Genomic DNA, 14,015 nt, shown 5'->3' with positions numbered 1-14,015 from the left:
TGATCGGCCATGAAGAGTTCCACCATTCTACTGCCTAGGAGGTTCACAAAATTGGATACCTACCACTATCTTCAAATATGAGAATACTAAGAGGTAGAGAAGGCAATGGAGATTCCAGTTTTAGTGTGCTGAGAAACTAAAATTTTATTATAAAAACCAATAGCAAAAAGCCAACAGCTCTCGAGCCAACCTTTTTTTTTAGATAAAAATCTAAAAGAGTAAAATGCATGTAGGGTCCTCAAATTTTTGAGACATTTCCATCTACATCATCCAACTAAAAAAAGCAACTATTTGGTCCCTGATCTACTGCCGCAGTGCATGGACGATCCAAAAGCAGCCACGCCAGCCCCAAAAGCTGCGTCGGTGCTGCCATCGTTCGTTGTGCGCCCTTTGACAATTGAAACCGTCGGCAGATCACGTTCTGGCGCATGGGGCATCAGCTCGCCATGGCTCCTCACGATGTATGTTTGGCAAGGCTGAGGATGTCGTCTACTACAAATGAGAGTTTCATTTCCTGATTGCAGGGGATTTTGGGGGCATCTATTTTCTGCTGGCCCATTTTTAGTCAACAGGGAGTTCTAGAAGCAGTGAACAAGGGGCTCTGCTTCGTCCAGCCACATAAGAACTGCGCCTACGAGCAGCAGCCCCATGTTTAGTATCTCATGGAGTCCTGAGGGGAACAGCAGATGGTCGTCAAATTGCCTCCTTGTGAGACGTGGCGTTTCATGGTGTTCCAAATGACGCGAACTCAAGACGACAGATCCCGGTCACATAATCTACACTTGGCTCATGGTGCCTTGACCCGTTTGGCGCTGCTCCCGGCGGCTCCGGCTCCTCACCTTGAGGTACTGTAGCAACACTGTAGCACAAAATGAACTGAAAAGAAGCCGAAAAGAGGAGGAGCCGGCGAAGCCACAATTTCGAGCTCCGCCGGCTCCATGCTACAGTGCATGAACAGCCCCGGAGCCGGAGCCTCTAGGAGCTCCTCCAAACGGGTCCACATACTATTCGTTGGAAAGGGTTGTTCAACATCATACGAGGTGACTGATTTCCTTGGGTTCGACACCGGAGTTTACACCTTGGACAACTTGGACATGTCATAACTTTCAATGCACATGTCATTTGGAGTTGAATGCGTTTCTATCTATTGTGTTGTGTTGTGCCATTAAATTGTTTTTAGTTAGGGTAAAGTCCAATTTACACCCTCCAAATTTCACCAAAGTCCGGATTTCAACCTCGAACTTCAAAACCGGATAACTTTGGCCCTCCAACTCTCAAAACCGTTCAACTTTCAACCTGCTGGGCGGTTTTGTGGGTGAACAGTAACTTTTGATATTTTCGGATGGCGCCGAAATTTTATATTATTTTTTCAAGCATCTTAACATCCTCAAATGAAAAAACTCAAAACTACAAAGTTGTAGATCTCGTCGAGGTCTATAATTTACATATAAAAATTAACTTCATCCGACATCCTATTGAAGGGTTTTCTATTTTTTGAAATTTGAGTCTCATCACGCGACAAAACAATTTGTCATGTGATGAGACTCAAATTTCAAAAATAGAAAACCCTTCAATACGATATCGGATGAAGACAATTTTTATATGTAAATTGTAGACCTCGATGAGATCTACAACTTTGTAGTTTTGAGTTTTTTCATTTGAGGACAGTAAGATGCTCGAAAAAATAATATAAAATTTCAGCACCATATTTTATCGCGTGATGAGACTCAAATTTCAAAAAATAGAAAACCCTTCAATAAGATGTCGGATGAAGATAAGTTTTATATGTAAATTGTAGACCTCGATGAGATCTACAGCTTTGTAGTTTTGAGTTTTTTCATTTGAGGATGTTAAGATGCTTGAAAAAATAATATAAAATTTCGGCGCCACCCGAAAATATCAAAAGTTACTGTTCACCCACAAAACCGCCCAGCAGGTTGAAAGTTGAACGGTTTCGAGAGTTGGAGGGCCAAAGTTATCCGATTTTGAAGTTCGAGGTTGAAATCCGGACTTTGGTGAAAGTTGGAGGGTGTAAATTAGACTTTACCCTTTTAGTTATGGTAAGCAATGTATTCCCATTTTGCTAACTTGGTTTCACAAATTGAATCGAATATAATAATAGCATCTCATCTTTGTGTCAGCTTATTTGCACAAAGTAGAATGTTACACATTAACTCTTCCTGGACAATGGATGAAAGGATACTATGCATTTACATTTTACTAGTCGTTCCAACTTTGAACTAGATTTATCTTGTAATTGTCCTCTTTGTTTCTTTAGACTGAACCCACCTACACTAATCATCTATTCCTTAAGCACTATTGGTCCCAAGAGCACTAGAGGGAGCATCATCTCCCTTGATATGTCCCTCAACTCCTACACACCTCAAATGCCCTATTGAGGGTGGTATTTATAGCCTCCAACTCCAAAACCAACCATTGGCACCAGACTGGATAGTCTGTGCACTCACCGGACTAGTCTAGTGGTGGTACCAAACAGATTTGGTGCAACCACATTAGCTAGCCATTGGAAAATGACAGTTGGAGGTTGATTGATCCGGTGTACCACCGAACTGATTCGGTGCATTGAAGCCACCTCTTTCCCGCGTTGTAACATGTCCGGTAGAATGCTCTATTGAGCATTCTAGTGATGCCACTTTACGTATCTGGTGAAGTCTTCAGCCTTTGTATTCTCCACTGGCCGATACCTCGTGTTCTAGTGCATCTCATCACTGTGCACCGTACCAATCCAGCGCTCCTGTTGCAGACGCCCAAGAACAATGCACAAGCATAGTTTGGTGCTCTTTCTTAGATAACACCAAACAGATCCGGTGCTGCACAACAACCTCCATTTAACTTTGTTTCTTGGTGTGTCTTTGTTCGAGCTTCTTCTAAATTTGGATCCAGGGGCTAGAGCCAAGGAGAAGCCATCGAGCTAGGGAGCCAACGCATCTAGCCACCACCAAAGAAGCTACCCTACACCCAACGGATCTGGTTTTTATAGAGAGCTAGAGCAGCACCCCCGCTACTCTGGCAGCTACGCAACCCTCTACTTGGCACCGCTCACAACACATGTGTGCTCCACCGAACCACTTCACCTCGCTCTTGCGCTGCCTCACCTCAACACGCTGCTCCACTCAAAATGCCCGCGTGCCACCAGGTCACATTGCCCCGACCAGAGATCTGCTACAATGCCGCTAGGTAAGTCCCCGCCGCCGCTCTCCTCGTGGCCACTTGTATCAGAGTCCAGGGTTACTCTGGTGGCAACGAGATGGAGGCCCCACAAGAGAGAGCCTGGTGCTGTGACGGGATCGCCACTGCCTGAGTCACCCCTCTGGGAACAACGTCCATGGCTGCTTTTTTTTCTTTGTTTTCCTCTTCAAGGTCATGTTCTTTTCGACCAAAGGCCACTTTCTAGTGTGGCCTACTTTTCTAGACTTATTTGGATAGGTACCATTACAATCTTCCCCAAAAGAAAGAAATACCATCATAACTCATGTATTCTGAAACATGTCATTGTTGTTCCCTCTTTCTTTAAAATATGCCACTCTATATGTTCAGGGAGGTCTTGGACCCAGCTGCAGGCCTACGTGGCATACAGGTATTTCCATATGGATAGTATTGCCCTCCGACTTCAAGTGGATAAGGGTGTTGGTTCACTTTAGAACCACCGTCGTCGGCCCTATGCGCGGGCACCACTGCCACACTGGGTGCACACACACCACCACTTGCCCAACGCGTGTGGAGCTAACTTTGAGCGCATTAATGGCCTAAAAGTTTGGTGCTTTATGATCGGAGAAGCTAGACAAGTGGAGATTGTTGGAGGCCAGGTCCCATGGCGCTGACAGTGCTCTCTTGCAATTTAAGGTCATGGGCTCCGATGTGTCGACGTTCATGCCATTCTTCTTCAAACGGAAGACAGGGCTACACATGTCGGAATCCTAGATCTGTCAATGCTTCCACCGCTGGCGACCAAGAGTATTGTCGATGCTGCCAAGGAGAGCTGATGCCAGGTGGTGGGGTTTTCATAGGTAGTGGCGAGGGCGGCCGCCAAGGCACCAGCTGATGGAGATATTGGCAGTGGCACTGGAGTCGTTGATGACTTGGCCCCTTGCCTACCGTGCGACATGGCAGTGTCAGATCCGGCCGTGCTGCCGAATGTGGACACTTACTATGGCAAACAAATAAATACGCAAGTGCACGGATATTAATGTAGCCTTTATGCAGGAGTATTCCAAGGTATTGAATTTCCACAAAGAACGTAAAGTGAAGTAGTTTAGAAACATGAGTGGCAACTTGTCTTGATGGTTTGGAAGCCTTGCCGACGTGTTCTTGAGGTCAAACCAGATCCATTTGAAAGCTTATCAAATAAGCTTTTCATTATGTACTCATTTGCCTCAATCGCACTTAGTATGAAAGAGTGATGGCCATCGAAATGAAGTAGTGCTGGGCTACCGACAAACCGAATGTTCTACTTAGATGGACTTGCACTTTGAGACCAATCTTGTTCATGGCATATTTATACTCCATCATCATAATCATCATTTGTTCCTAAGCACATTTAAAATATCAATATTAGTTAACAACCAATTCTTAGTTTTATCATTATGCAAACATATGAACGAGCTCCCATTATAATCAATGTTTGTATTCGAAGGTCGTATGTCCTCATCTTACCCCATTCTTGACAGCAAACCGTCCTCGTTTTAAACTTAGTTGGAGGACATGTTGTACGTAGCAGCCAAGAATGCTCTCCTTTTTGTGACTTATCATATTTCTTTAAAACAAAACCAGAGGAACTCAACATGATAAGATTATAACTACTGCAAGTCTGCAACACTCTAGTTGATTATATTTTTGCAAAATAAAAGGAAATTTCAGATCTAAAAAAATGTCGACACGATGCACCATATAGTATCCTTTACAATTATATTTGCCAATAAAGTGATATGTACATCTAGATAACCATAGCAATTCGGCGCATACAAATTTCTCTTTCAAACTACTCAGAGCACACAGAGTATCGAACTCAATATAACCCAAAGTATTTAAAGAAGACGATAATTTTAGCTCACCCTTTTCAGTAGCAATGGGAAACAATTGTTTATTTTCAGCACAAGTATTTTGATCCAAAACAGAAGAATCAATTTCCTTCACAAGTTGTGGCACAGGAATAACAAAAGCGCTATCATACAACTCTTCTTTATCACAAAGATCAGCAAACGATCATCACGTGACAAAGGTAAATCAAGAGAAGATTCTAATATAGCATCATTGATGGACAAATCCAACACACCAAGAGAGCTCTTACCTGAGATAATTACCTGTTCTTTTTTTTATCACATTGTTCTTTTTTTTGTACACGCTGCAAAATGTTTATTTTGTAAAAAAATCAGATTTGGATGAAAATATTATATCATCTGAAATTGCTCGTTCTTTGCTAAAAGGCTCATTCTTTCTTCTCTCTACTTTTATGAGATCTTTTAAAATTTCAGTAGCAGCCATAGGTTTAAGTATAATTTTGCTACCATTGTATTCGAACGAATATTTATTATTGACCATATTATGACGTTGAGCTCTATGTGCCCAGCGCCACGCCGGCTACGGCGCCCGGCGTCCTATCTGACGTGGCAGGGTTCAGCATGGACTGACAATACGTCGAACCACGAACTTCGGTGTGTTCTATGATGTCGAGCTTGGGGTCCATTGTTAGAAAAGATTTGCCGGGGTCTATTTGTATAAAAAATCCAAAAAAGACCAAAATGCAAAATTTTCACTTATCTAAAAAATCCTCATGACCACTTGACCATAGAGTGTTTTCAGTTTTTTGTGCCTTAACAAGTGAACAGCGTTCCACAGTCAACACACAAGCTAGACAGTTTTAGGATAATGCAACCACCTGTTTGAAATGTCCACTTGCACGTACATGATCACGTTCTACTGTAGATGTACAGACGATGAATGAATTCTTTGATTGATTCTGGGGAGGTCAAATTCGTCACTGACTAAGTCAGCACTGAAGCATTATATACCTTTACTTACATTTACAGCAATACAATAAAATAATAAATCAAAATAAAAGAAATGTTGATTATTCGACGTCACGCTGTCGACCAGACAGACAGACTACAAACTTTGATCCGGCCGGGCACCCCACGCGACACGTACAAAAATTAAGCACTCGCGCGAGGACTCCTGCTGCAGTGCTGTGCGGCGTGTGCGCTCGGCGCCATGCAGCGGCGACGACCACGAGCAGCGCACCGCCGCCCCTTCCTCACGGCGGCGGCCGCCTCGATCCACATCCACCTCCTCCTCCTCAGCGCCGTGTCCGCTGCCGGCGCCGATGACGCGGGCACGCCGGCGATTCTGGACACGGTGTGCGCGGCAACGCAGACGGCGGACCCGGAGGCCTTCGACGTGAGCTTCGACACCACCATGGTGATGATCTACCCGAACGTGAAGCGCTCGGGCTTTGGAGCCGTCAGCTCCGACGAGGGCAACAACACGGTGTTCGGCCTCGGGCAGTGCATGAGCTACCTCTACCCCCCGACTGCCTGCTCTGCTACGCGCAGAGCCGCGTCAAGCTGCCGCACTGCCACCCCGCCGACGGAGGCCGCATCTACCTCGACGGCTGCTTCCTCCGCTACGGCGGCGACAACTTCACGGCCGCCGCCACCGACTCCAGCGACACAGCAGCGTGCTCCAACGCCACCGCGTCGGTCGGGTTTGCTGCGGCCGCCGCCGCGCTGGTGCGGAACGTCACGGCGGCCGCGCTGGGCGCCAAGGACTACTACTACGCGGCGGCGTCATCAGCGTCCGTGCTGGAGGTCGCTCAACGCCGGCGCGTGCGACGCGTGCATGGCCAGCGCGCACGACCAGCTTGCCCGCAAGTGCCTGCTCGGCCTCAACGCTGGGTGCGCCGTCAGGTACTCCACGCGGCCGGCCTCAACGCTGGGTGCGTCGTCTACTCCACGCGGCCGTTCTACCTGCCGGCGGCGGCGGGGACGGTGGATCGTCAGGTGATTACATTTTCTACCACATACCTGTAAACTAATCTGCTACTCTCTCTCTGTACGTGCAGTAGGAGTAGGCACTGAAAGGGCTCATCTGCTGCTGCACTGTAGCCATGGCAGGGACAGGCACCGAAAGGCTCCCTTACCGCACTGTAGTCATAGCAGGGGCAGGCGTCAAAGTCAGACTCAGCTGTCATATCTAGTCGCTGTAGTAGCATGGCTGCCTGACATATCTGTATACTAGGATCAGATGGGTAGAGTTGCATATATAGTTTCTCACTGTAACTCAGTAAAGACAGAGAATTCAGTTTTGCCATCTCCTTTGCAGAGCTCTGGCCAGCGCTGAGCTTGTGCTGTGTGTGTGAGCTGTTCTTAATATCTTCTTCTACCCATAGCCATAGTGTACGAGAACACCGGTGAGCGGTTAGCTCAACCATGCGGAAGATCTCGGGACCAACAAGTGGTATCAGAATCATACAAGCGTCGTCGCCGGACTAACCGCCGGCGATGACGGACGGTTTGGAGATGGGCGACAGTAGCGGCACTGCTATGGCTGTCCAGCCACAATAGGAGTTCGTCGTGCGCATGGTGCGGGAGGTCAACGGCACCAGTTGGATGACGCTGACTCGCACCAACTATGACGAGTGAGCAGTGACTATGAAGGTCAAGCTCAGAGCCCGACGGCTCTGGAATACAATTGACAAGGGCACCGACAACGAAGAAGATAACATGTCAGCGTTGGAGGCTATCCTCGCTATTGTGCCAGCAGAGTACTGAGAGTCGTTGTGGGCGAAGAACTCTGCTAAGGAGGCGTAGGAGGCTAGGCGTAGGAGGCTATTACAGCGATGCGCGTAGGCTCCGACTACGCAAAGAAGATGACGGCCCAGCTGCTGAAGCAGGAGTACGTTAACATCAAGTTCAAGGATGGTGAGTCGGTGGAGGACTTCTCTCTCTGCATGCAGTCGCTCATCAGCAAGCTAAGGATCCATGGCATCACCATCGATGAAGAAGAGGAGGTCTCCAAGTACCTTCACTCCATGCCGGTGAAGTACATCCAGATCCCTCTCTCTATGGAGACGATGCTGGACTTGTCCACCCTCACCATTAAGGATGTTATAGGCCATCTGCGGACGATGGACGAGCACATGGAGCAGGCCACAGCAACGACGGACAACATCAAGCTATTGCTGACAGAAGAGGAGTAGGCTGCCTAGATGAAGAAGTCTGGGGAAGCCTACTCTAGCCGCGGTGGCGATGGTAAGCGCCGCGGCAAGGCGTCTTTGAAGAAGAAGAAGAAGAAGAAGGTCGACCCCAACACCTATCGGCACTACGGAAAGACAGGCCATTGGACAAAGGAGCGTCCAAATCGTAAGTAGGAGAATAAGGCTGAGGCTCATTTAGCGTAGGCTGATGAGGATGATGAGGCCACACTCCTGATGGTGACGTTCTGTGCACTGTACGACGTTGAGATTAAGGAGAAGAGAGAGGTGATGGCAGTGGAAGAGCACTGGAAGGCTCTGAAGGCTGTCAACCTCGACGAACCGCGCGCCCAAGTCCACCTCGGACGTGTGAGCGGCGACCAGGAGCAGCGGTGGTACCTGGACTCTAACGCCAACAACCACATTACGGGCTCCAAAGAAGCCTTCTCTGAGCTCGACGGCAACGTGACCGGCACGGTGAAGTTCGGTGACGACTCAAGGGTGGTGATCCGAGAGCGCGGCACCATCATCTTTAGGTGCCAGAATGGTGAGCATCGCTCGCTGACGGATGTGTACTTGAATGGACCTAGGATGCCGCCTAGAGAGGGATGAATAGGCGTTTCTAAAAATTAACACCTTTAAAAGCGAAAACAATTTAGTAATAGAAGTTTTCGAGTGGAAACTCCAAATCAGAGTAATACAACCCCTCGCAAGTTAGCCAACGAGTAAATAAACAATATTAAATAATCGTAGGAGCCTAGAACCTATAACACAAGAGTTAGAATACGGATCAAATAAATTCAGCACTGAGCTCTAACCAGTGGCGTAGCTAGGATTTGTAGCTAGGGTGGTCCATTGTCTAAATTTTTTTAACCGCTATAAATTTAACTTATCAGTACACAAGTATATGAATTACAAAATACAATTAAGGGAAAAAAGGACAAATAGAGTTCGTAAAATAGACGAGTATAGCTTTCTTAACGTAGAATTGATCGAAATATTACATACCTATAATAGTTGAAAAAAAAATATGTCACTACTTCTTCTTCTTGTCAGGCCTTCGCCTTCTAATAGCCATGAAAGTGTTGATGATCTCTTCTTCACTCAATTGTAAGAACATATCTCGCTCAATAAAAGTCACTAAACAATCATCGAGAAGATTATCACCCATCTTATTTCTCAACTTATTCTTGATAAAGGTCATTGCAGAAAATATTCTTTCAACACTTGCAGTAGCCACCGGTAGAAGCAATACCAATTTGATAAGTAAATAGACCCAATGATAAACTTTATCCCTCTTTGTTTCAACAAGTTTTACTGAGAGGTCAACAAGATTGTTTAGGCCTTTGAACATTTCATCTTTCCTCATGTCATCAATAAAAGTTTCAAGTTGCAGATCGAGTCTTAGCAAGTCAGAGCTTGAAAAATCATTAGGGTAAAATTTAGCAAGTCTATGTACCTTGTTTGCATCAAAAGAAGCGAAGGAATCTGCTGGATTCAAAGCAGCCATACAAGTAAGCAACTCCATATTTACCTCATCAAACCGACTGTCAAGCTCTTGACTAATTTTATCAATGACTCCAATATATACTTCTCTTCTGAAGTGATCATCATTTGTTTGGTCCTGAGCAAAACGTGCTGATCTTCCATATGGCACATAATTATGTTCCATTCCAGGAACTTGAATACCATATTTGTTGCAAAATATTGTAACCCTTTGAAAAAATGAAACCCACCCTTCAGACCTCATTTGCTGCATTTTACTTTTTGCCAAACGGACAAGTGACATTGCATTAAGGATATCTTGGTCTTTTCTTTGCAAACACTCAGATAATTCATTTGTATGTCCAAGAATATCAAGCATCAAATGAGCACTGAAAATGAAATCAAATGACTCAAACACTCCAACCATAGTATGTATTTTTGGCCATTCACCCCTTTGTGAAGTATCTCGTCCAAGAGCTATGAGTACATCACGAATTGTGGGATACATAGCAATCATGTTGACCACAGTTTTATAATGAGAGCCCCACCGAGTGTCACCAGGTCTAGGCAGCCCCATCTCTTGATTTAACCCACTTCCAGATTCTAATATACCACACTCAAGTGCTTTCATGACATTGGCATATTGGTGATGTCGAAGCATGCCATGACGCTTACAAGAGCTACCAACAATATTTAGCAAGAGTGATACTCGATCAAAAAACCACACACAATCATCATTGTCTTTGGCAACAGCAACAAGAACCAATTGGAGTTGATGTGCAAAACAGTGAACATAATAAGCAGATGGTGATTCTTTCATAATCAAGGTTTTCAGCCCTTTAATCTCTCCTTTCATGTTACTAGCCCCATCATAGCCTTGACCACGGATTTGAGTTATCGTCAAACCATGACTAACTAGTAAAGATTGAATTGCTTCCTTAAGTGATGAAGAAGTAGTATCATCTACATGAACAATTCCAAGAAACCGCTCACATGGCCTTCCTGATTTATCAACATAACGCAAGCAAAGGGCTAGTTGTTCTTTATGAGAGACATCACTAGACTCATCAGCTAAAATTGTATAGTGATCATCCCCAATTTCCTTAATGATTTGATCTCTAGTCTCCATTGCACAACATTGAATAATTTCTTTTTGTATGTCTGGGCTAGTTAATGTGCAATTACCTGGAGCATTCTTCAAAACAAACTTGTCGACCTCTTCATTATTTGCTGCAAGCCACTTCAAAAGCTCAATGAAGTTCCCTCTGTTGCTAGACTCTTCACTTTCATCATGCCCACGGAATGCTAATCCTTGCTGCAAAAGAAATCTCAAACATCTAAGTGAATAAGTCAACCTAATCTTGTAGAGACGGCGCTCCTCATTATCCACCTTCACAATTTTATCATCAATTGCTCCATGGGGAGTCATAAATAAGTTATATCTTTCTTGAGCTGCGTTGTGAGCACTTGTTACACCTCCCACATGTAAATCAAGTGCATCATTTCTATTCCAATTTCTCCAACCACCTTCAACAAATGCAGATTTCTTACTTTTCTCCTTTCCAAATAAGTAGCACACAAAGCAAAATGATGCTTCCTTCTTGACACTGTATTCAATCCATGGATATTTATAAAACCACATAGGATTGAATTGTCGATCCCTATTTCCAATTTTTCTACTTTCAAATTGATGTGCATAAGGTTGGAATGGACCTTTAATAATATATGATCGTCGAACTGCATCTTGATCATTGACTGGATAATTTGCAATGGGTTGTCTTTCCCCCGGATCAAGTGGAAGCCGACTGATATCATAAATAGGTTCTTTTTGGGCAACTGGAGGTGGATTTGGAGGCATTGGAGTTGGAGTTACATTTTCTTCAATCACTCTATCTTGATCTGTACCATCTTCTTGTTCAGACATTGGAGTTGGAGTTACATTTTCTTCGATCACTCTATCTTGATCTTGTCCATCTTCTTGTTCTTCCATTTGCTCTTCTGGAACAGCTGCAGCCACAGAAGGAGATTGAGAACAAGCCTTCTTCTTTGATTCATATTTCTGGAAAAGAGAGGCAATATCACCACTCCTCTTCATTTTTAACAAATCTGCATGAGAATTATATGACGCTTCAATTTACCAAACCAATAATCCAGTACCATAAAAAATATATAATTAAAATTAAATCAGTTTTATATACCCATACCCTGTGCACTTTTGCTGTTCCTGGCTTGCCAATTGCAGAAACGTGGATCCTCCAAATCTCCAATCCTGGCTGAAAGAAAAAGAAGCTGAAAGAAAAAGGAGAAACGTGAGTACAGAGTAGGGCTTTAACTTAGCAAATAGCAATTGAGTCTTCATCTTAGGTTTTTGATGTACTGATGTACGTACGTACCTGATCCTGGCTGCTGGGGTGCTGGTTGCTGCTCACGGAGACGGACCTGCTCACGGCTTAGTGAGTTAGCGTTTGCGTTTTGCCGTCGTTTTGCCGTCGTGGACTCGAGGTCTCGTGAGTCGCCGCTCCCTGTGCAGGCTGTGCTCGATCCGATCTTGATGGCTGCACGCCCGCACCCGCGCCGTACGGAGGAGAATACGTGATAACGTGAACCGTCGGTCTCTGCAATTCCAGAAGGCCGTCCAAGCGTGTACACGATCAATTCGTATAGCATGGATGGGCTTCGGTTGGGCCGAGCGCAGGGTGGTCCGTGGCCCACAGGGACCACCCTGTAGCTCCGCCCCTGGCTCTAACACTGGACGTGTCTGGTAGGTGTCCGTCCGGTATACATGTGTTCTACAGAACAGCCTCAAACTTGTTCCTTTTGATTTCAATATTTAGACCAACCTATAGGCACCCACTAAAGATAGTGCCACACATAGGTAACCTACACAAGAGCTAGAGCAACACAAATATCAAATGAAATACGAATTGAGACACGATATTTGTTTTACCGAAGTTCGGACTCCGTTGAGTCCTACTCTCCATTGAGGGGGCTACGGGTGACCCAGCAAAGGTCATCCCTAAAGGGTACCATGAAGGTCACTCTAGCAGAGTCTTTTCCAATTCCTTTTCCTCCATCCACTAGATGATTCCTTCCCTTGTGGTGGCGGAATCGATCGTTATAGACTTTCTGAGGCAACCACAATCTCTCGGGTGCTCTCCGGCGACGCCTAGCCATCTAGGACCAAAGAGTCCAAGAGTAAAAAATATGAATCACGAAATAGACAGTATGCATAAGTGCTCAAGTGGTGACTTGCTCTCTTTTTTGAATTCTCTCTCAACCACAAATGGATTTTGTGATTTGGATCACACACTTACTAAGAAAGGGTTGAGAGAGTTGACAAGGCTTAAAAACGTGTATTGCAACCAGTAGAATTAGTAGTCTCCAAAGGTGGAGGCTAAGGGGTATTTATAGCCCCTTTGAAAAACTAGCCGTTATGTAGCCGTTGCCATACCGAACACGTCCGGTATGACTTGCACTGCGTCAATGGTCACTGAGTTAAAGTATGCGAGGTGTCAAAACTCCCGACGCTTTCTGAGACTTCCGACTGCTCGAACTCCTGACCAACTCAAGTCGGAACTCCTGATCCTCAGCTCATTTGAAAACTAGCCGTTGGACTCTAGCCGGTATGAATACCGGACATGTCTGGTATGACCAGGATAGTGAACTCTCAAGTCAGTAAGGTGTTGGGACTCCCGACGCTTTTTGGGACTTCCGACCCCCCCCCCCGAAACTCCCGACACATGTTAGTACTTCCGACACACAACTCTTCCAAAACTACAAAGATAGAAAAGTGCATACCCCAAATACTGGACACGTCCGGTACTGTGCAAAGAGTTAGAATCTCTTGTCTCTCTCAATCAAACCTCATGTAGGTTGGCTTGAGCACTTATGAATAATCATCTATCAACATGATGCATCCCTCTTAATAGTACGACGTTCCTATAAACTCAAGAAAGGAAAAATGAGAATATACCGCTTGAGTTGATTTCTTTCGAATTGATGCCGTCTCTTTCAATCTTCATCTAGTGAGGGTGCCAACATGTTGATATTGATCTTTTTACTTGAGCATTGCCAACTTGAGCATGTGACTTGATTCCATTCATCAAATATGAATAACTCCAAATGCATCAAGTCACTTCCATCAACTTGTCTAATATAGATTTGATCCTCCACATCAATATGACCTTCATAGCTTGATTAGTACCTCAACTAAATGTAAGTACTTCCTTCTTCACCCTAGCTAGGTTCTTCGGCCGCCAAGCCATCGCTTGCCCTTCACCCTTGCTTAGTACCTCGAAGCCTTTCCCTGCTATCTTCATCA

The 14,015-nt window shown here is 45.1% G+C and overlaps 1 protein-coding gene and 1 pseudogene across 1 annotated transcript; one reads left to right on the top strand and one right to left on the bottom strand.

Annotated features, from left to right (window-relative positions):
* Positions 1-6,228: 6,228 nt before the first annotated feature.
* LOC136519003 (cysteine-rich receptor-like protein kinase 2) overlaps positions 6,229-14,015 on the top strand; it is a 33,054-nt pseudogene continuing 25,267 nt past the window's right edge.
* LOC136518233 (uncharacterized) lies at positions 9,246-11,913 on the bottom strand. The gene is made up of 2 exons (XM_066511876.1): positions 11,899-11,913; positions 9,246-11,800 (listed from the first exon to the last, which is right to left on the bottom strand). Exon 2 carries the CDS (start codon positions 11,787-11,789, stop codon positions 9,246-9,248), a length of 2,544 nt encoding a protein of 847 aa, XP_066367973.1. The 5' UTR covers positions 11,790-11,800; positions 11,899-11,913.

The sequence above is a fragment of the Miscanthus floridulus genome, chromosome 17 (assembly GCF_019320115.1).
Source record: "Miscanthus floridulus cultivar M001 chromosome 17, ASM1932011v1, whole genome shotgun sequence".
NCBI lineage: Eukaryota > Viridiplantae > Streptophyta > Magnoliopsida > Poales > Poaceae > Miscanthus > Miscanthus floridulus.
The sequence above is the reverse complement of the archived record's forward strand: the minus strand, read 5'-3'. Positions and strand labels throughout refer to the sequence as shown.

Excerpts from the sequence above, each read along its gene's own strand:
- LOC136518233 (XM_066511876.1), bottom strand. The coding sequence starts at position 11,789 with ATGAAGAGGAGTGGTGATATTGCCTCTCTTTTCCAGAAATATGAATCA.